The sequence below is a fragment of the Neoarius graeffei genome, chromosome 26, assembly GCF_027579695.1.
Source record: "Neoarius graeffei isolate fNeoGra1 chromosome 26, fNeoGra1.pri, whole genome shotgun sequence".
Lineage (NCBI taxonomy): Eukaryota > Metazoa > Chordata > Actinopteri > Siluriformes > Ariidae > Neoarius > Neoarius graeffei.
In genome coordinates, this window is record NC_083594.1 from 50,946,308 (window position 1) to 50,967,420 (window position 21,113).

The 21,113-nt window shown below is 42.9% G+C and overlaps 1 protein-coding gene across 1 annotated transcript in view; it reads left to right on the forward strand.

The window, feature by feature from the left end:
* The window catches only part of kbtbd8 (kelch repeat and BTB (POZ) domain containing 8), a 55,463-nt gene that overhangs the window by 15,087 nt on the left and 19,263 nt on the right, over nt 1-21,113 (forward strand). The window contains exon 2 of the mRNA XM_060910210.1: nt 15,027-15,128. Coding sequence (XP_060766193.1) covers nt 15,027-15,128 — 102 coding nt within the window. The remainder of the gene's footprint in view (nt 1-15,026; nt 15,129-21,113) is intronic.

Sequence of the window (21,113 nt, forward strand, 5' to 3'; positions counted from 1 at the left end):
CAAAGACATGCAGGTTAGGTTAACTGGTGACTCTAAATTGACCGTAGGTGTGAGTGTGAATGGTTGTCTGTGTCTATGTATCAGCCCTGTGATGACCTGGCGACTTGTCCAGGGTGTACCCCGCCTTTCGCCCGTAGTCAGCTGGGATAGGCTCCAGCTTGCCTGCGACCCTGTAGAACAGGATAAAGCGGCTAGAGATAATGAGATGAGATGAGATGTTTAGGTTACCTTGAGAGTGAGTAGATTACTTGTCAGAAAGTTACAAGTAATTACTATTAGCTACCGAGCTGCTGACATATTCTACTTTAGTTAGCTAATTTTATTGTAGTTGGCTTAGCTAACTACATAGTTAATAAATAAATAACTGGCCCCATTCACTGCTAAAGTAATTACTTGAAACAAATTATTATTATAGTATTAAGACAGGGGCGGCACAGTGGTGTAGTGGTTAGCGCTGTCGCCTCACAGCAAGAAGGTCCGGGTTCGAGCCTCGTGACCGGCGAGGGCCTTTCTGTGCGGAGTTTGCATGTTCTCCCCGTGTCCGCGTGGGTTTCCTCCGGGTGCTCCGGTTTCCCCCACAGTACAAAGACATGCAGGTTAGGCTAACTGGTGACTCTAAATTGACCGTAGGTGTGAATGGTTGTCTGTGTCTATGTGTCAGCCCTGTGATGACCTGGCGACTTGTCCAGGGTGTACCCCGCCTTTCGCCCGTAGTCAGCTGGGATAGGCTCCAGCTCGCCTGCGACCCTGTAGAACAGGATAAAGCGGCTAGAGATGATGAGATGAGTATTAAGACATTTAATTTTAAATCACACTTGGATGACCCATGTGTAGTAATATAAAAAGTATTTTTGTTCATAAAGTAGGAAAGAAAAAATTAAATTAATGATTTGTGGTAATTAAAAACAAGATATTTAAAGAATACTTGGAATATTCAATCATAAAATAAATTGATTTCAAAAGATAGAGCAAAGAAAAACTCAGTCAGCATGAAATGACCTGGAAAATGAATGCGGGTCATTTTTGACCCGTGTTGTGCATTAGAAGGGGTGTGCATATGTTTTGCATCAAAGGGTTAAATAAAAGCAATAATTATCTGAATTTCAGTGTGTACGGTAAGGGTAAACACGTTAATCTAAGTCAACCGCCTAACCTATAGTTTTTCTAGAAGCCTACACCCTGTAGATGTGATTTAATAAGCACTGAGGCGCGTCCCACCTTCTTTCACACCATGGACAATGCATAGTCTTCAGTACTTCACTGATTTTCAATGTTCACTCATGGGGCTTTAATAGGTAGTGCATCCCAGCATTGTTTGATATTCAGCATAGCAAGACCTTCACAAAAGGTTTGTTTGGTTGGTAGAGGTGTACTGTAAGCCCCCCTAGCTCATGGCTTACTCATAGCTTAATGTAAATAATCAACTGGGGAAGTTTTGAGGCGATATCTATTTGTTACCCTATTCACCCATAATATATCAAATCAAATCAAGTTTATTTGTACAGCGCTTTTAACAATAAACATTGTCGCAAAGCAGCTTTACAGAATTTGAACGACTTAAAACATGAGCTAATTTTATCCCTAATCTATCCCCAATGATGAAGCCTGTGGCGACGGTGGCAAGGAAAAACTCCCTCAGACGGCATGAGGAAGAAACCTCGAGAGGAACCAGACTCAAAAGGGAACCCATCCTCATTTGGGCAACAACAGACAGCCTGACTATAATATTAACAGTTTTAACAGGTATAACCCTCAACTGTCCTCATGGGGCCGTCCTTCACAGGAGCGGTGCGATAAAACTCCGACCAGACACAGGGCACCAGGATGGATCAAGCAGGTCCGAGGGGCAGAAGAGGCCAGCATCTCAATCCCAGGATCAACATGTAACATGTATATATCCCCCCATAGACTAATAATGGGTAAAAAGAGGGTGATGACACATACAAAGCTACCACCAATGCAATGCTATCATTTATTTTCTAACTCTAAGGTTGTATAGCATTCCAAAAATCACTATGTGCCTTACTGCCCGAAGATGGTACCGGCCAACCCTCTGGCTCAAGTACTACAGATTAATTCTGAATTATGAAAATGTGGGTATTAAATAATTTGAATCTTTCTATGTGTGCTCAGGTGATGGCGATTGCAGAACACCGGAAAAGAGTAGCCTTGGAAGGATTGCCCCTCTACTGTACCTGAGGGAAGATTCAACAAGTCTTTTCAAGAAATGTCTGGTAATAATAATCACTCTTATTCTCTGTGTATGTTGTCTTCTCTCGTCACCTGTGTTTCTTCCTCTACTTCTTGGCTCCCCTCTTTTTTCCTGCCTCTCCCCAAACCCCTCACATTTTCTCACCAACTTGTCCCTGTCCTCTATCCATCTCTCTGGCCTCCCTGTCTTCCTCTTCCCTCATCTCATCTCATTATCTCTAGCCGCTTTATCCTGTTTTACAGGGACGCAGGCGAGCTGGAGCCTATCCCAGCTGACTACGGGCGAAAGGCGGGGTACACCCTGGACAAGTCGCCAGGTCATCACAAGGCTGACACATAGACACAGACAACCATTCACACTCACATTCACACCTACGGTCAATTTAGAGTCACCAGTTAACCTAACCTGCATGTCTTTGGACTGTGGGGGAAACCGGAGCACCCGGAGGAAACCCACGCGGACACGGGGAGAACATGCAAACTCCACACAGAAAGGCCCTCGCCGGCCACGGGGCTCGAACCCGGACCTTCTTGCTGTGAGGCAACAGCACTAACCACTACACCACTGTGCTGCCTTCCTCTTCCCTCTCCCCAGATATTGAATGACACATTGTACTGCAATGTGTAAACTAATGTTTATTGTTACTACAGTACATTCTAAAACAGTTGCATCCACACTATCATAGTGCATAAGCTACCGTAAGTAGTGTATTTATGATGACTTTCTAAAGTTAAGTCTATTGATTGTGTGTAACAAACTGATTAATCTGTACAGCTTTCCTTTTAATTATGGTTGACTCAGGTGGGGTTTACATTAGACCGTATCAGCGGATCATCAGATTAACGTTTTTAAAACGATTAGTGTGCACACAGCAACACCAATACACGATTCGCGTGCACATAGCAACGCCAATACACGGATACGCTCGGCTCCGCAGGCATCCTGCGCTCCAAATCACTCCGCCCTGAACAGCGAGTGTCCTCTGGAGGGTGCGCACTCCGGCCCTGCGCAGCTCACAGAGCGCGCGAGTGAAGCGCACGAGCAGTGATTTGGGACTGAGCCGCTGTGTGTGTGATCTCAGTGCATGTCGGGCATGCGCGTCACTTACCACTTGCAAGTGGAAGGATGGCAAGCCTAAAGACAATCATAACTACACAATGGGCAGTATTTGCATCAGTATTTGCAGTATTTTCATACTTTTATACTCTTTAATGAAAGGTGATACAAGGCGGAAGTCCGCGCCGTTTTTCAGCAGTCGCGTCACATGACCAACGCCAGCGAATCAGGAAGGTGGATGTCACAGTGACGTTGTCCAATGACGACGCCAGCTAGAGCTCAGCACAGCGTATCCGCATATCCTCAATGTTTACACAGCACCGGACCAGACACGATTTGGATTGAATACGTGGACCCTGGCGGATTCCCGTTTCCCGGCGTTTCCAGGCGTTTTGATGTAAACGGACAGTGCATCCGCGAAGAAAACGAGACAGATACGGTCTAATGTAAACTTGGCCTCAATCAGTGGTGTCTTCTGTATTTGCACACTATCAGGATACAGATGCTGAAGAAGACTACACCAAAGGTGTGAAAATTGGAATCCTCACAGTGATAGAAAGATGATGTTGCAGCAGTCAAGTCTCTTCCTACTGTCATCAACACAGCCATCATTTTGGAAGAGACTGTTGTTCTTCAGGATATTACGGCTGTCCCATCTGCATTTGCTTATTTGTTGGGCCTCCTGTATGCAGTCAACATGGAATATCCAAAGAATCTCAAATGAGGTCATACAAAAGATTTTCATGGACCTTGGAGGTAACAGCTGTTCTGCACGAACACAGTCTCTAAGAAGTAAAATGCTGGCGTGTCTGCGTTAATTTGATTTACATGTGACACTCACACCACATTGTTCGAGTTTTGACTGTTTGAACTTGGTATACTGTGAGACCTTTTAGATTTAATTTTATTTTTTTTAATATTTGTATACAATTTTTGATTGTTTGCAACTACGTGCATTTCATTCTTCATTACTGAAAAAGTATTTTTTCTTTTCAATGCCATTTGAGCCCGTGTTTTGGCCTTCATACACTTGCATCAGAGTTCCCTCGTTATGTATTATCAGAAGCCTATTGTTCGCACTCAGGATGTTAACACTGCAGCACCTATTTAGTGATATTTGGTATACCTACACTACCGTTCAAAAGTTTGGGGTCACCCAGACAATTTTGTGTTTTCCATGAAAAGTCACACTTTTATTTCCCACCATAAGTTGTAAAATGAATAGAAAATATAGTCGAGACATTTTTCTGGCCATTTTGAGCATTTAATCGACCCCACAAATGTGATGCTCCAGAAACTCAATCTGCTCAAAGGAAGGTCAGTTTTATAGCTTCTCTAAAGAGCTCAACTGTTTTCAGCTGTGCTAACATGATTGTACAAGGGTTTTCTAATCATCCATTAGCCTTCTGAGGCAATGAGCAAACACATTGTACCATTAGAACACTGGAGTGAGAGTTGCTGGAAATGGGCCTCTATAGATAGTTTTCACTGACGTCACGGCATTCCGGGGAACGCCCCCCAGCTGCCATCTTGGAGGGCAAACAAAACGGACCATCGCCATTACCGGCTACGTTATCTCGGACGAATTTATGAAGTTGTATAGTCAGTTTTCTAAAATAAAGATCAATGTCGGCAAAATCAAGCAAACAGAAGTATATAGATACATTAGACGACATCTCACGACAATGGTATGCAGCCAAACTGGCTTTGATTGGGGGAACTGACCCCTACGAAGTGGACAAAGATGCATTTTCAAGTGACTATGCAGGGCTGCCAAAGCCTGCTCCAAAGCCTGAAACTGACTTCATCAAACTTTAAAGGCTGTCTGATATATACAACTTTATATATTCACAGCGCGCCTTTTGGCGGATGCCGCCTGAATCGCGCAGATCCAGGTTTTTTTTTTTTTTTTTGGGGGGGGGGGGGGGGGGCGTTGGAGTGTCTGATTGTAATTTCAAAGTAAATTCTGTATTAAAATTACTAAATAAGCAAATCCATTACAGTCCATGAAACAGGAAGTATAAGGATGAGAAAAAAAAACAGTTTAAATCGGGAAGCTGCGCACATTTGCGCAGTCCTGCACACCGCTCGGGCTGAGCAAATGTGCGCAGCTTCCCGATTTAAACTGTTTTTTCTCATCCTTATACTTCCTGTTTCATGGACTGTAACGGATTTGCTTATTTAGTAATTTTAATACAGAATTTACTTTGAAATTATAATCAGACACTCCAACGCCCCCCCTAAAAAAAAAACCCCCGGATCTGCGCGATTCAGGCGGCATCCGCCAAAAGGCGCGCTGTTTGCATCCCAAACACAAATCAAATCATACAGAATAGACCTAAAATGTTTTTCAAAAATGACCCTTGCGTGAGTGAAGTGACAAGTTTCAAATAGAAACGTGACAAACGAGCGATATTAAGTGTACATTACAATGTAAACGTACACTCAGCGGTTCCAGTTAGGCATTCTTCAGAGATTGTTTACATGTTTTGGTTTCCAAAAACAAACTTAAACACAATTGACTGTTTATTTAAACAACTTACCACTTATAAAATGATCAGAGCAGACTTTGCTGTGTTTGGAAGGCTGATAATCCTTGCGGTTGATTCTCGCAAGCCATAAATTTCTCCTTTGTATGCTGAGTTTCTTTGTTTGCTCGCCTTCGTGCTCCCGTACAGTGGGAATTCCATAAAAGCTCCGCTTGACTTCATCATCTGACCTATTACGACAGCCGTGAATACAACAGGTGTGCACCATTGCTAGCTTTAAATAGTAGTAATGTAACTATAAATGTAAATAATATATAAATGAATGTAACTTGCGCGCTACAATGTGTGCTCAGTGACCCGTACGGTAAGCTTGCCCTCCAAGATGGCTGCCACCAGGGAATCCCCGACTCTGTGACGTCATGTGAAAACTATCTATACACCTATGGAGATATTGCACCAAAAACCAGACATTTGCAGCTAGAATAGTCATTTACCACATTAGCAATGTATAGAGTGGATTTCTGATTAGTTTAAAGTGATCTTCATTGAAAAGAACAGTGCTTTTCTTTCAAAAATAAGGACATTTCAAAGTGACCCCAAACTTTTGAATGGTAGTTTATTGCTTTTTAACCCTTTGGTGCCTGCCCAAAATTCCTCTATTTTCACAAATGCCTATTCAAACAAAAACAGCTTGAGGTTGGACTTCAGGATACCCATCATGCTATATACCATTTTATATAAGTATTGTAAGAAAATTTTTCGGTTTTCAAGGTATTTTTATTTTGTCATAGTAACCATTACATCATCATTCCTGGAGGAATGATATTTAAAAGGTCTGGCACCAAAGGTTTAATTTGTCTCATCTCATCTCATTATCTCTAGCCGCTTTATCCTTCTACAGGGTCGCAGGCAAGCTGGAGCCTATCCCAGCTGACTACGGGTGAAAGGCGGGGTACACCCTGGACAAGTCGCCAGGTCATCACAGGGCTGACACATAGACACAGACAACCATTCACACTCACATTCACACTTACGGTCAATTTAGAGTCACCAGTTAACCTAACCTGCATGTCTTTGGACTGTGGGGGAAACCGGAGCACCCGGAGGAAACCCACGCAGACACGGGGAGAACATGCAAACTCCACACAGAAAGGCCCTCGCCGGCCCCGGGGCTCGAACCCAGGACCTTCTTGCTGTGAGGTGACAGCGCTAACCACTACACCACCGTGCCACCCGGTTTAATTTGTCTTTATATTTAAGTTTTGTGTGTAGTCAAAGTGCTCTGATTAGAGGGGAAAAAACAGAGTTCAAAAACGTGCAATTTGTGTATATCGAGGTACATTTAGGCAGTTTTTTTTGACAGTTTTGAGACTACTTGTGATGTGTGTGTGGTGCTTCTACACTGTTTTTTTGCAATAAATCACTTGTTGGATTGCATTAATTGTTGCTTTGGGTTTTCCTTACTTTTTATCCTAAGTTGTGTCAACTAGTAACTTAACTTGTGTTTTGAAGTCCTGACAATAGTTGGTAGAAAAAGCTTTTTATAGTTAAAATATTTTTTAGTTCAAATTGATTTTGCAAGTTCTGTCCCCTTTTTGAGTGCACTCAGAAAAACCTTTACAATAAGTTCTCTTATTTTTTAGTTGAGTTTACTCGAAAAAGCCCTTGTAATAGGTTGCCTTACTTTTTTAAGTGAACTAAGCAGATTTTTTTTTTTTTACAGTGTGCGAACTCCACACAGAAAGGCCCTCATCGGCCACAGGGCTCAAACCTGGACCTTCTTGCTGTGAGGCGACAACGCTAACCACTACACCACCGTGCTGCTGGACTGACAGTCCTGTTTGGTCAAAATATATTTTGAGTATTTATTTCTCCAAATTCATGAACGGAAATGGTACTGTTATTATACTTTTGCATTCTCAAATCTGATTGGTCAGTTCCTTCAAATATGTTATTGTTTCAATCATAACAGCTTTATTTTGTCTTATTAACTTTTTGTTTTCTTAGCTAGCAAAGGAACGACTGTTTATAGCTGCTGACGGAAGTAAGAACAGGAACTCACTGTTTCGTGGATGTTTCACAACAATAAATGTAACCAGAAATATGAGGGGAAAAAGTATAACATGGACTTTAACCAAAATAGAAATGTAACTGTTGGTAAATTGTTGATGTATAAGAGGACGAAAACAACTATAGATGAGTTTCAACCATGTGGTCAAAACGTGCTACGTCATGAGCGTCCGCCATGATGGTGGATATACAAGGCGACTGGGACGGCAGCCGCTGAAAGCGCATCTGTAAACAATGCTGAATTTTCTCAGTATCACCACGATTTGAACACTTGAGTGAAGATTCGATACAAAGAGAAGATAGATATGTGTGATTTTGACCCATATTATTTAAAAAAGTCAGACTTTTCTGAAGATAAGATGCTTTTACCGACGATCGAGTACCCAGATATTGCGTTCTATCTGGTTCCAAAGAATCGAGTCCGACCTCGGCCAAAACATAGCCCATTTTCTGAGTGGGCGCCCAGTCTGGATTGTTTCTATCGGATAATTTTGCTGGCGCTCCTAGAAGCGAAATGGTAATACACGTATTAAAATTATAACAACGACTGAGTGAACCACGACAAGAGAGAACGCTCATTTTATTGCAAAATTCTAGCAACACGAAATAAAATCCTTCCCTGATATTATCGAGAAAGCTTTTGAATCTCAGCTGAGGTAAAATGATTACTGCGAACACGAGCTGTTTTGGTTTTAGCCTCTGTTAGATCGGCCCTGCCGATGTTGTTCAGCCGTGCTCGTCTCCTCTCCGTACTAAGCCTCAGTTTCCTCGTCCTCTTTCCGAATCACAGACGGAGTTCTAAAAAATCGGAACGTGCCACGGTCACGAGTCCTGTTGTGACCACGACCATATACAGCACAAAGATACGGCAGAGCTAAAAGAACGCTTAAAGCTGTGGAAAAACAAAGAGAGCCGTGCATGCGTGACTATGTTTTGTATGCAACGTCGCTTGACTCCGCGTTTGCATCTCCACCAACATGGCCAACATCCGGGTTTCTCTTTTGCTTGGACATCACTTCCAAGTCAAGGATAATACGTAGCTCACTGTCAAGTGTTTTATTTCTTACTTGTTCAACCAAATGTTTCATAATTTTACTCCTGCAGATTGATTGAACATTTGTATGATACAGTTAAACATACATCCGAAAATTAGTCAACTGAAACAAGAAATAAGAAACAAGAAGCCTTATACTGTCATAATCACTGTCCTTAAAAAGTTCTGAAAAAGTTGAAGCAATTTTTGATCCAGAAATTACCCCAGTGCAACAAGTGACACAGACAGATTACAGCCTATCACATGGAGTTACACACAAACCATTTTACTGTAAGAAATTGTGAGGATTCGCATTGCTGCTGTTGCCTCTGGTTCTTTTTCTTTTTTTTTTACGTTCATGCCTTCAAGTGCTACAATATGACTGTCCAAACCGAAGGTGGCATTTTGCGCTACCCTTTTACACCGTTGTTCTCACCAAATGCAATCCTGACCACATCTCATGCACCTGTATCAGGAAATTGGTTTTCTATATGTCTAAAGAGCAGGTTATAGGCAAGAGATATGAGAGGGGGGGGACAAAAGTACGGTGGAAGCTTTCGTCCTTTCATTTCAGAGCAGCTCGGTCCAATTTCACAGCCTGAATGGATAAAAGAAAGCGAAATGGATTGTGTAGATTGCAGTTTTGTTTTATTGGACTCCCTTTTTTGTGTCATTTTACAGTGTCAGATTCATGGGAGAATACATTCCCTGTTTGGCACGAAGCTGATAGTGGGACTGACTCTGTATTGGCGTCAGTTTCACTGGTTATTTTCTTCTACGTTTTAAAAAACACAAAGGTTTCTAATCAGGTGAAATTTCGCAACACGTTCTTCATCCCGAGTAGGTAATTGATGTTTCAGAAACCTGGACTTAAAAAAGAAAATACAAGACGGGAGAGAAATATAGATGAACAATGTTGGTGTAATACATTCACTGTATGTTGGCGTGCATTCACTGTGAATTAGCATATAGCATCCAGAGAAATCCATCAATATGCAGGAAGAGCAAACATAGTGCAGAAGTAAGATGGAGCACCTCCATACAAGCAGTGGAAAATATAGAAAATACTAAATTTTACGTGTACATGTATCACCTAATATTATAGACATTATATGGCTGAATGAATGAATCTTCTGGACATGGTGTTCAACAGAAATATCTCTCTTTGCGACAACAAATGGAACAATTAGGACAAGAATCCTGAGTGTTCTTGGAGCATTTGCAGATGTTTTCTGAGGGATGTGAGTGAACAGTTTGAGCAACATCTGGAAGACTTTTGAACAGATGTTCTTGGTCGTTTTATTTCAAATAGTCACAGGGATTTCACTCACGATCTCATCTGGGTGAATCCGAAATAAAACATCGTGGCTGTTTCATTATTATTGTCCTTGATTGTTGGTTACTAATCTGTTCCTCTTGTCCATCGTCTCTCATTCAGTTCCTCTGAAAGCTTCATCGGAGACAATTTGCACGATTCTGCTCGATGTTTATTGGGCATAAATTGAGTTAAATGCTATTTATTTCAACACGATAACAGATATCGGAGTAGAGCTACAGCATTTAGTCAGCGTCGAGTTTATGAAACATTATAAACCGAGCAGGAGCTATGGTTTTTCAGATGAACCAGATCATACCAGTGATGGGAGATAGTACATGACTGGACGTTATAACAGGGACCCAAAATATCTTGAAGACCCTCTAATGGTTGGCTGCAGTATAATTTTTTAGCCACGCCCATTCCAATGGTCATTAATGGGAAAGGTGGGAAAATTTCATGTTTATAATTAGTTTCCATGAATGATTTTCAGGAATACAGTACCAGGCAAAAGTTTGGACAGACCTTCTCAGAGTGTTGTAGGACTCGAGACCGGTCTTGGTCTCCAGACCACTTTTTGAAGGTCTCGGTCTCATCTCGGAATCGACCGTATTCTTACTCAGTCTTTTCTTAGTCTCAGACATAGAGGACTCGGGATTTTATTTCAGCCACAACTGTGGAGATTTCACTAAATTTGTCTGTGCATTGCCTGATTTATTTGTTTACATCGTTACTGTGATTGGATGTAAAACTTCCTGCTTCAAATGCAACCAGTAACGTGACTCATTGGTAATTCAAAATTTTTCTTCCTGTTAACGGCTGTCACCCCTCCCCCACACTCTTTCACACACACTGGTCTGGCTCTGGTCTTGACTCGGTCTCGCCCTGCCTTGGTCTTGGTCTTGATTTGATCTCAACCCCTCAAAGTCTTGGTCTTTGGTCTTGGTCTCGATACACTCTGGTCTCAGTCATGACTTGGTCTCGATTTCAGTGGTCTTGACTGCAACACTTGTTTCTAATTCAACAGTAAAATTTATATATCTAAAATTATACAAATACAATTTAGCATTTAAGGGCGGCATGGTGGTGTAGTGGTTAGCACCTCACAACAAGACGGTCCGGGTTCGAGCCCCGTGGCTGGCGAGGGCCTTTCTGTGCGGAGTTTGCATGTTCTCCCCTTGCCCACGTAGGTTTCCTCCGGGTGCTCTGGTTTTCCCCACAGTCCAAAGACATGCAGGTTAGGTTAACTGGTGACTCTAAATTGAGCGTAGGTGTGAATGTGAGTGTGAATGGTTGTCTGTGTTTATGTGTCAGCCCTGTGATGACCTGGCGACTTGTCCAGGGTGTACCCCGCCTTTCGCCTGTAGTCAGCTGGGATAGGCTCCAGCTTGCCTGCGACCCTGTAGAACAGGATAAAGCGGCTAGAGATAATGAGATGAGAGAATTTAGCATTTTGCATATTCATTAATTATTAACAGTTTACTTCTGATGACACTCATCAGATGACATGATTTTTGACACAGTTTTGTTGTGGCTGGAAAATTTCCACTGTCAGGCCTGAACATGAACGTATAGGGAATGACGAACGGGACTTGTAGTGTGACATAGTCGAAGAACAGCGGTGTGGGGTCTGTGATGGCCCATGACACCCCAATGAAAAGTCTAACATGTCAGAAGTTTTTTATTTTTTCTCACCGCGTTTGATAACTCCCCCGACGTCTTCCATGATAACCATGATTGACAATTCCTTGACCCTCCTCCCTGACGATATACAAGGACGTGACCAATGATTGATCAGGGTCAAACTTGTAGTGTTGCCAGTCTCCTGATCAACACATGGCAAGAATTTATGGCACTATGATTCCCTGATCTGTCACGGTGACCAAGGTGAAAGATGTGAAAAATCGTGTCGTCTGATTCTGGCATGTGTCAACGTGCCTTCTTAATTCGCACTTGAGATGTGTACGCTCACGTACAGTGTCCGTCACTAATATGGGTGGGTGAGAGGCGAATGCACTGTCCATCCGACTGTATTTACTCTGCAGTTTTCACATTTTGACCAAAAAAGGCTTAAAAAACAGAAAATACGTGTACACTGTGCCATGTTGTCCACTCATATATCGATAGTCATTGGTTCATACATTTTCTTAGGACTTCATTCATCATAAATTGAACAAAATCCAACCACACTGGCCTGATTAGTTCAAATTCGTAGAATGTAGATCAGATGGAAGTATCAGTTTTGGGGCTAAAAGGAAGACTTTATTCAAGTTTATGCAACTAAACATCAAATGAAAATCACAAATCATTTTAAATAGGTCAGAATCTGACACTATTTTGAATCCACATGCTTTGTTAAGATTTCTCATGCATTTTTTAATGCTTTTTCAGTGAGTTTGCCATGAAAACAAAATTTCAATAATGGATTCAATATTCACAATTAGTCATGCTTTATTAAGGTCTGAGCACCGAGGTGCAGGCTGTAGGCAGCCCTATTGTTTTCAGCATGTTTTTCTTCTTCTTTTCTCCGTGTGCCAACTCACTTGTGATGCTTGAAAACTCAAGAATTTTGGATCAAATGTGCATAAAATCACAAATTTACACTGAGCAAGGGACTGGGCGTGGTCCCTGAGCTCCATAGCACCCCTGAGAACAAGCTATGGTTGAGATGAAGTTGCTCGGATGGGCACAAGATTTGGTGTGATCAATACTCTTGTGATACAGGACAAAGTTCACTTGGTTGTATTTGACTCTGCCCAACAGGAGGTCAGCCATGCTGGATAGAATGTCATCTCATCTCATCTCATTATCTCTAGCCGCTTTATCCTTCTACAGGGTCGCAGGCAAGCTGGAGCCTATCCCAGCTGACTACGGGCGAAAGGCGGGGTACACCCTGGACAAGTCGCCAGGTCATCACAGGGCTGACACATAGACACAGACAACCATTCACACTCACATTCACACCTACGCTCAATTTAGAGTCACCAGTTAACCTAACCTGCATGTCTTTGGACTGTGGGGGAAACCGGAGCACCCGGAGGAAACCCACGCGGACACGGGGAGAACATGCAAACTCCACACAGAAAGGCCCTCGCCGGCCCCGGGGCTCGAACCCAGGACCTTCTTGCTGTGAGGCGACAGTGCTAACCACTACACCACCGTGCCGCCCTGGATAGAATGTGAGATTTTTAAACTTTTCCGTGTTGTTTTGAGGGGCTCACCATGGCTAAAAACTCATGGAACTTTGCATATGCATTTGTCTGATGATATAATTTGAGTTGATATGGTAAATCAGGGGGCGGCACGGTGGTGTAGTGGTTAGCACTGTCGCCTCACAGCGAGAAGATCCGGGGTTCGAGCCCAATAGCTGGCTCTCCCCGTGTCCATGTGGGTTTCCTCCGGGTGCTCCGGTTTCCCCTACAGTCCAAAGGCATGCAGGTTAGGTTAATTGGTGGCTCTAAATTGACCGTGATTGTGAATGGTTGTTTGTCTCTGTGTCAGCCCTGTGATAACCTGGCGACTTGTCTAGGGTGTACCCCGCCTCTCACTCATAGTCAGCTGGGATAGGCTCCAGCTTGCCTGCGACCCTGTAGAACAGGATAAATGGCTACAGATAATGGATGGATGGTAAATCAGTCTAGGTGGGCTTCATTAACTACATAGTGCCCCCTAGTTCAAAAATACAGATTTGACACTTTGGAAATATTAAAAAAGCTCAGGAAATTTTGTGTACTTGTGAAAATAGGGCAAAAGTTTATGATTCTTAGGTTATTTGCCTTGGGTGAGGCTAGAAGACATCATAGCGCCAAGTGCGAAAGCCCTTTATCGCCGTTAGTGGCTTTTTTATTATCCATCCATCCATTATCTGTAGCCATTTATCCTACAGGGTCTACAGGGTCGCAGGCAAGCTGGAGCCTATCCCAGCTGACTACGGGCGAAAGGCGGGGTACACCCTGGACAAGTCGTCAGGTTATCGCAGAGCTGACACATAGACACAGACAACCATTCACACTCACATTCACACCTACGGTCAATTTAGAGTCACCAGTTAACCTAACCTGCATGTCTTTGGACTGTGGGGGAAACCGGAGCACCCGGAGGAAACCCACGCGGACACGGGGAGAACATGCAAACTCCGCACAGAAAGGCCCTCGCCGGCCACAGGGCTCGAACCCGGACCTTCTCGCTGTGAGGCGACAGTGCTAACCACTACACCACTGTGCCGCCGCCCTTTTTTATTATTATTATGAAATGGCAATTAAAACATTTCTCAGAGTTTCTCTAGAAAGTAGTAAGGTGTTTTATCCATCCATCATCTGTCGCCGCTTATCCTGTCCTGTCCTACAGGGTCACCAGATCATCACAGGGCTGACACAAACAACCATTCACATTCACGGTCAATTTAGAGTCGCCAGTTAACCTAACCTGCATGTCTTTGGACTGTGGGGGAAACCGGAGCACCCGGAGGAAACCCACGCGGACACGGGGAGAACATGCAAACTCCACACAGAAAGGCCCTCACCGGCCACTGGGCTCGAACCCAGAACCTTCTTGCTGTGAGGTGACAGCGCTAACCACTACACCACCGTGCCGCCCACTTTTTTATTATTATTATGAAATGGCAATTAAAACATTTCTCAGAGTGTCTCTAGAAAGTAGTCAGGTGTTTTATTTTTCAATAAATCTCTATCTCTCAGTAGTGCTGCATAATAAATAAATAAATAAATAAATAAATAAATAATCATCAGGAGTGTCATGAAATCCCAGGGCTGGTGATTGATATCGCTTTTAATGCACTGTCGAAAATATGGACACGGCGTCATGTGATTGGTCGGCGAAAGACATTTCTAGACGCTGATTGGCTGGTGTTTATTTCCGGGGCGCTGAGATCGACAGGTGACGTTTTTCCCAGCCGCAGTGAGACGGACTGGGCGAGAATGGCTGCCGGTGGAGGTTAGAGTTACTCAGTTTTATTTCTCTTCGTATGTTGAAAGTTTGAAAGGGAAAAAACAAAATTGTGAATTATGTTTAAGATGGCGCTCGCTTGCTCTGGGGGAACAGCGTGTTCGGGGTTTAAAAGGCTGTCGGTTTGAGTGTTTGTGTCGCCGGGGGAAAAGTACAGACCGGTTGCTGTTGCTGGCTAATTTAAGCTAAGCTAGCAAAACTAGCCTGGACAGATTAGCACCACAGCTAGAATGTTAGAACTTGTTCAGTATTGTGTGACGGTTGTGTGTTTACACACATCTGGGTGTGTGAGTATTTTTCTGACATGGTGTTGAGTCAAGTGGGTTCGGTTCTGTGCTGGTCGGAACCGTTAGTACAATAAACCTCCAGCCTTTTGTGGTGGGGTTTGTGCTCGTGGGCTTTTTAAACTCGTCCCCAGAAACACGTCAGGTTTGGTTTGGGATTTTCACGACGTGTCATTGTGACCTGACTTCCTGAGAGGAAAGCTTTTTTATTTCTTTATTTTAACTAAGGTACTAGTTAAAGTTCTGCTGAAACTAGTTTAATTTAAACCTGGTTAGTCAGCAAAAAAGAGCCTGCTGTCTTGGCTAGCAGCCACCTGCTAGTTGTTTTGGCTAATTGACAATGAGTTGTCATGTTAGCTCGTATGCTAAAGATGAGGAGAAATATATTACAAACCACGAGTTAAAGCTACTGGTCTCCAGGAAAGACCTTCAACCCTTTTAAAGTAAAACTGTTTGTTTGTTTCTACGAGTATGGGCATTTCGGCGAAAATATTGGCACCTTTGTATGACGAAAGCACCATTTAAAGTGCATATCCTGGACCTCTTTTTCTATTTTTTTTTTTAAATATTAAACTATGTCCATTTACACACACATCCAGAAGGGTAATTTTGCACAAGACCATCTGTCTACAGCAGAAAGGTCTGGAAAAATCCCAAGGGAGTCTGGAGCCACATTCGTGACGTCACCTGCGGAGCTTGTACAGTTTCAGTGCACAGCCTGTGTACACCAAGTTTAGCAGCTAGCGATTTTGCATTGAAATATGGAATTGTCGCCTGAAGTGTATTCTCGCCCAGTGCTTTCGTGTTTACTTTTGTGTGCGTCAATAAATAACATTTATGTGTACCACACAAACACCTAATTTATGGCCCTTTTCCACTACCCTTTTTCAGCTCGCTTCAGCCCGACACGGCTCGCGTTTCAACTACCAAAAAACAGCACGACTCGGCTCGCTTCAGCCCTGCTTAGCCCCTAAAACTCGCACGGTTTTGGAGTGGGGCTGAAGCGAGCCGAGTGAGGCTAGGGGCGTGAGCAGACACTCCCCTGTGCACTGATTGGTGAGGAGGAGTGTCCTCACATGCCCACACACGCCCCGCGAGCACGCTGGGATCTGTAAACACCGTAAACCCGGAAGGAGAATAATTACGAATTACGAGAATTTCTGAAGCCTTATGCGCCTCGCCTCATCTATACGCTCTTGCCAGTATCTGTCCGCGTTGTCGGTGACAACAAGCCACAGCACCAAGACCAGCAACACTAACGACTTCATGTTTATTGTTTACTATTCGGGTCGTGAGACTACCACTTAAAAGCTCACTGATGTCACTGTTTGCGCTGCTTAACGACATCACCTGACGTCCACCCACTTTCGCTAACTCCACCCAATGTGTCCACCCACTTCCAGCCAGCACGGTTCAGCGCGGTTGTAGTCGAAATGCAACTCCAACAGCCCCGCTCAGCTCGACTCAGCACGGCACGGCTCAGCCGCGTTTGTAGTGGAAAAGTGGCATTAGAGTATAGTCTCTCTCATTTCTTACCCTGGCAACAGTCAACTTGTGAACTGCCGATTTTCTTGGTCTTTTTCTCGGCTCTGCTTGGTCCTCGGCTTCGAGGGCCTCAGTGGATGCGGCAGTTCTCCTTCTGTCAGGGGAGACGAATACAGCTGGCTGCTTTGCTGATGCTGAGACAGATGGAGACGGTGTTGCTTTGGGCATTCTGACAGATGGAACTGTGTCTCTTTTTCAGATCAAGTTGCCTTGTGAAGCCTATTTCCCACTGCAAATAGTTCTCAAAGTTGTCAGGCCTTGTGAAGTGAGCACCACAAATAATGCTGTAGCATGTAGCCAATTTTTCTGCGTGCCTCGTACGAAGAGCTCCCATTTCTCTCTCGTTGTCCAGTCTTTTGGAAAACGATGAGTACTAATCCCATCAAGACTGGTGTTGTTACACCCTCCTATGATACATCTGTTAACCATTTTAATAATTACGTGATAACGAAGAAATTTGCAGAAAACCACCAGGTCGTTTTCTCATAAACAAACCAGCGCTGACGTAGGATTCAGAGGGAGGCATCCCGCACACGACGTCATGAAAATCACTGTTTGCCGGGAAATCCAAATGCCAAGTTTTTTCAGAGGCGGACCAATTCAACTCGTATGAATTGATTTCAACTGAATTTTTCTGGTGTTGCGTAAGGTAAAAAAAAAAAAGCGCAAAATGTGACACATTTGACCAGAGTTTAATATAGAATAAGAGAATTACATTGATCTTGCTCCTGAATTTACCCATGATGTGCACTTTAATATCGACGTAAACAGTCATGAGCATCAAGTAAACAATAAACAACATCGAGAGGACCATGACCTCAATGGCTGCTGCTAATAATAATAATAAAAGCTACATTCATGATGAGTATTAAATATATAGTGGCTTCATATCTCTGTTAATAGGGTTTTTTTTTTTTTTTTTTTTTTTTTGTTCAGTGCTCTCCTGATCTTTTTTTTTCTTTTTTTTTTAATTGAATTGTAATGGCATTGAAGCTTTTGATACTGACAAAAAATGAAGCTTTTGGACAAGCCAGTTTGGTTGTGTTTAAAACCACTTGAACATCTAGAGGATATTGCACAGTGGTGCAAAGATATGATGTTTATCTTCGAGTGGTGAATGTATACATCACGAATGAGGTGTTGTATTTTTCAACACGAGCCGATGAGCTTTATCATCGCACCGCTGTGTAGTGTTCTTTATATTGTATGGACACATCCAGACATGCACAAGTTCATCAGAAGAATTTTAATTTTGAACTGGTTCGCCATTTTGACAAAGCATGTCTCGTTAACAGGAAAACACTGGGAGTGATGTCATCAGAGTGAAATATCAGGAGTTATTATCCATCCAGGACACTTATTTATTTTTTTTTTTTTTGATGGAATAAAAACATGTTCCATTCCCTTCTAGTGGGTTTCATTCATTTGGCTTGATAGCATGCAGTATTGTTAGCATATCGCTTATCCTATGTGTGTTATGTCTCACTATCCAATGGAGAAGGAGCGTTGAATATGGTTTACGATATTGCACGGTTGTGAAGACATGACGTCGCACGCCGGAGACGTAAAACTTTAGCGCTAGTGAGTGAGCGACTGGGATAATTTATAAGCTAATATTGGCCGCCAGGTTTGCGTTATTAAGTACAGAAGATTTTGAAAGAGAAAGATGTGTTGAACACCCGAAAGGACCGTGTATGAGGAGTAATAATATTGGCTGGCCTTTTTTGCATGGTATATCAGATTTTCGACTCGTTCAGTATCGTGCTAGCTGAGTGGCATATCCATTGGTGCTTGAAAGTTTGTGAACCCTTTAGAACTTTCTATATTTCTGGATAAATTGGAACAAACATCAGATTTTCACACAAGTCCTAAAAGTAGATAAAGAGAACCCAGTTAAACAAATGAGACAAAAAATATTATACTTGGCCACTTATTTATTGAGGAAAATGATCCAATATTACACATCTGAGTGGCAAAAGTATGTGAACCTCTAGGCTTAGCAGTTAATTTGAAGGTGAAATTAGTCAGGTGTTTGTCATCCCATTGATTGAAATCAGGTGTGAGTGGGCACCCTGTTTTATTTAAAGAACAGGGAACTATCAAAGTATGATCTTCACAACACGTTTGTGGAAGTGTATCATGGCACGAACAAAGATTTGAGGACCTCAGAAAAAGCATTGTTGATGCTCATCAGGCTGGAAAAGGTTACAAAACCATCTCTAAAGAGTTTGGACTCCACCAATCCAGTGTCAGATTGCGTACGAATGGAGGAAATTCAAGACCATTGTTACCCTCCCCAGGAGTGGTCGACCAACAAATATCACTCCGAGAGCAAGGCGTGCAATAGTCGGCGAGGTCACAAAGGACCCCAGGGTAACTTGTAAGCAACCGAACGCCTCTCACACTGGCTAATGTTCATGAGTCCACCATCAGGAGAACACTGAACAACAATGGTGTGCATGGCAGGGTTGCAAGGAGAAAGCCACTGCTCTCCAAAAAGAACATTGCTGCTCGTCTGCAGTTTGCTGAAGATCACGTGGACAAGCCAGAAGGCTATTGGAAAAATGTCTTGTGCACGGATGAGACCAAAATAGAACTTTTTGGTTTAAATGAGAAGCGTTATGTTTGGAGAAAGGAAAACCCTGCATTCCAGCATAAGAACCTTATCCCATCTGGGAAACATGGTGGTGGTAGTATCATGGTTTGGGCCTGTTTTGCTGTATCTGGGCCAGGACGGCTTGCCATCATTGATGGAACAATGAATTCTGAATTATACCAGCGAATTCTAAAGGAAAATGTCAGGATATCTGTCCATGAACTGAATCTCAAGAGAAGGTGGGTCATGCAGCAAGACAATGACCCTAAGCACACAAGTCGTTCTACCAAAGAATGGTTAAAGAAGAATAAAGTTAATGTTTTGGCATGGCCAAGTCAAAGTCCTGACCTTAATCCAATGGAAATGTTGTGGAAGGACCTGAAGCGAGCAGTTCATGTGAGGAAACCCACCAACATCCCAGAGCTGAAGCTGGGTCCGGTTTCACTAAAGTAGTTTAGAGTGGTCTATGGGTTAAGATTGGTCTTAAGTTTCTTTATAGACCAGTCTAATGCAAGTAAGACAGTTTCACAAAAGTTAAGACTAACTTTTTAAGTCTAATTTTAGGCTTAAAAAGTAAGACACCCTCCCCCCAGTCTAATATGGGTCTAAGGGCTATAAAATTTAATTAAAAAAAAAAGTCAAGCCATAAGTGCCATCAATGTCAATAACTACAAGAAGGCTTGAAATGTTAAGGCAGTGAAGTACATTGCAAGTATGTAATGCACAAATTTAGGCTATTATAATCTAACTATAAAGTATTCAGTAGAGAACAAACAATAAATACCAATTCATTTATGCATATAATTAACCTCTCTCTCATTCTCATACATTACTACATCACTCCTCCATCTGCGCGAGTCTCTTCAATTTAAGTTGCAGTCTTTCCTTTTGGTAGGCTCTTCGTGTAGTGTCACATCCGCGCAGGTACTGGGTGATGACAACTCTGAGGGTGAAGGAGCCTCAGCTTCAACGTTGCTAAGGGAGTTGCTGCTGGGTCTGGCGAAGCCGGTTACTCCGCTCTCCTTTCACTCCCCAGAATAAGGGCGACTCGTCACCGTAAATGTTGATGACCATTTCGGTGGTTACTTTTAGTTTCTTCAAACCCCCTCCTCCAGTGGGGGTGTTTTTACGCACCGCAGCAACATCTCTTCTCGCAGATGGATTAACGCTATTCACAGACTGTTATTTTTTTTTCCCCACACTGTTTTTTCTTATTGCTACATTCTTCGCTGAATTTGCCTAATAAAACGTCTTTGTAGGAATTAAATTCCTCTAATATAGCCAGATTTTCCGAGTGGCTAAACGGCACTGAACGACCACTGTCCGCCATTTTTTTTTTTTGTTGTTGTTTTGAAGAGTCTTAAAATACCCACAATCCTTTGCAGCATAGTACGACTTAAGATAGTCGGAGTCTTAACTGCTTTGTGCGACAGTATTTGTTAGACATCTATGCTAAGCCCGACTATACCCGCTGTCTAACTTGGTGAAACCGGCTGCTGTTCTGTATGGAGGAACGGGCTAAAATTCCTCCAAGCCGGTGTGCAGGAC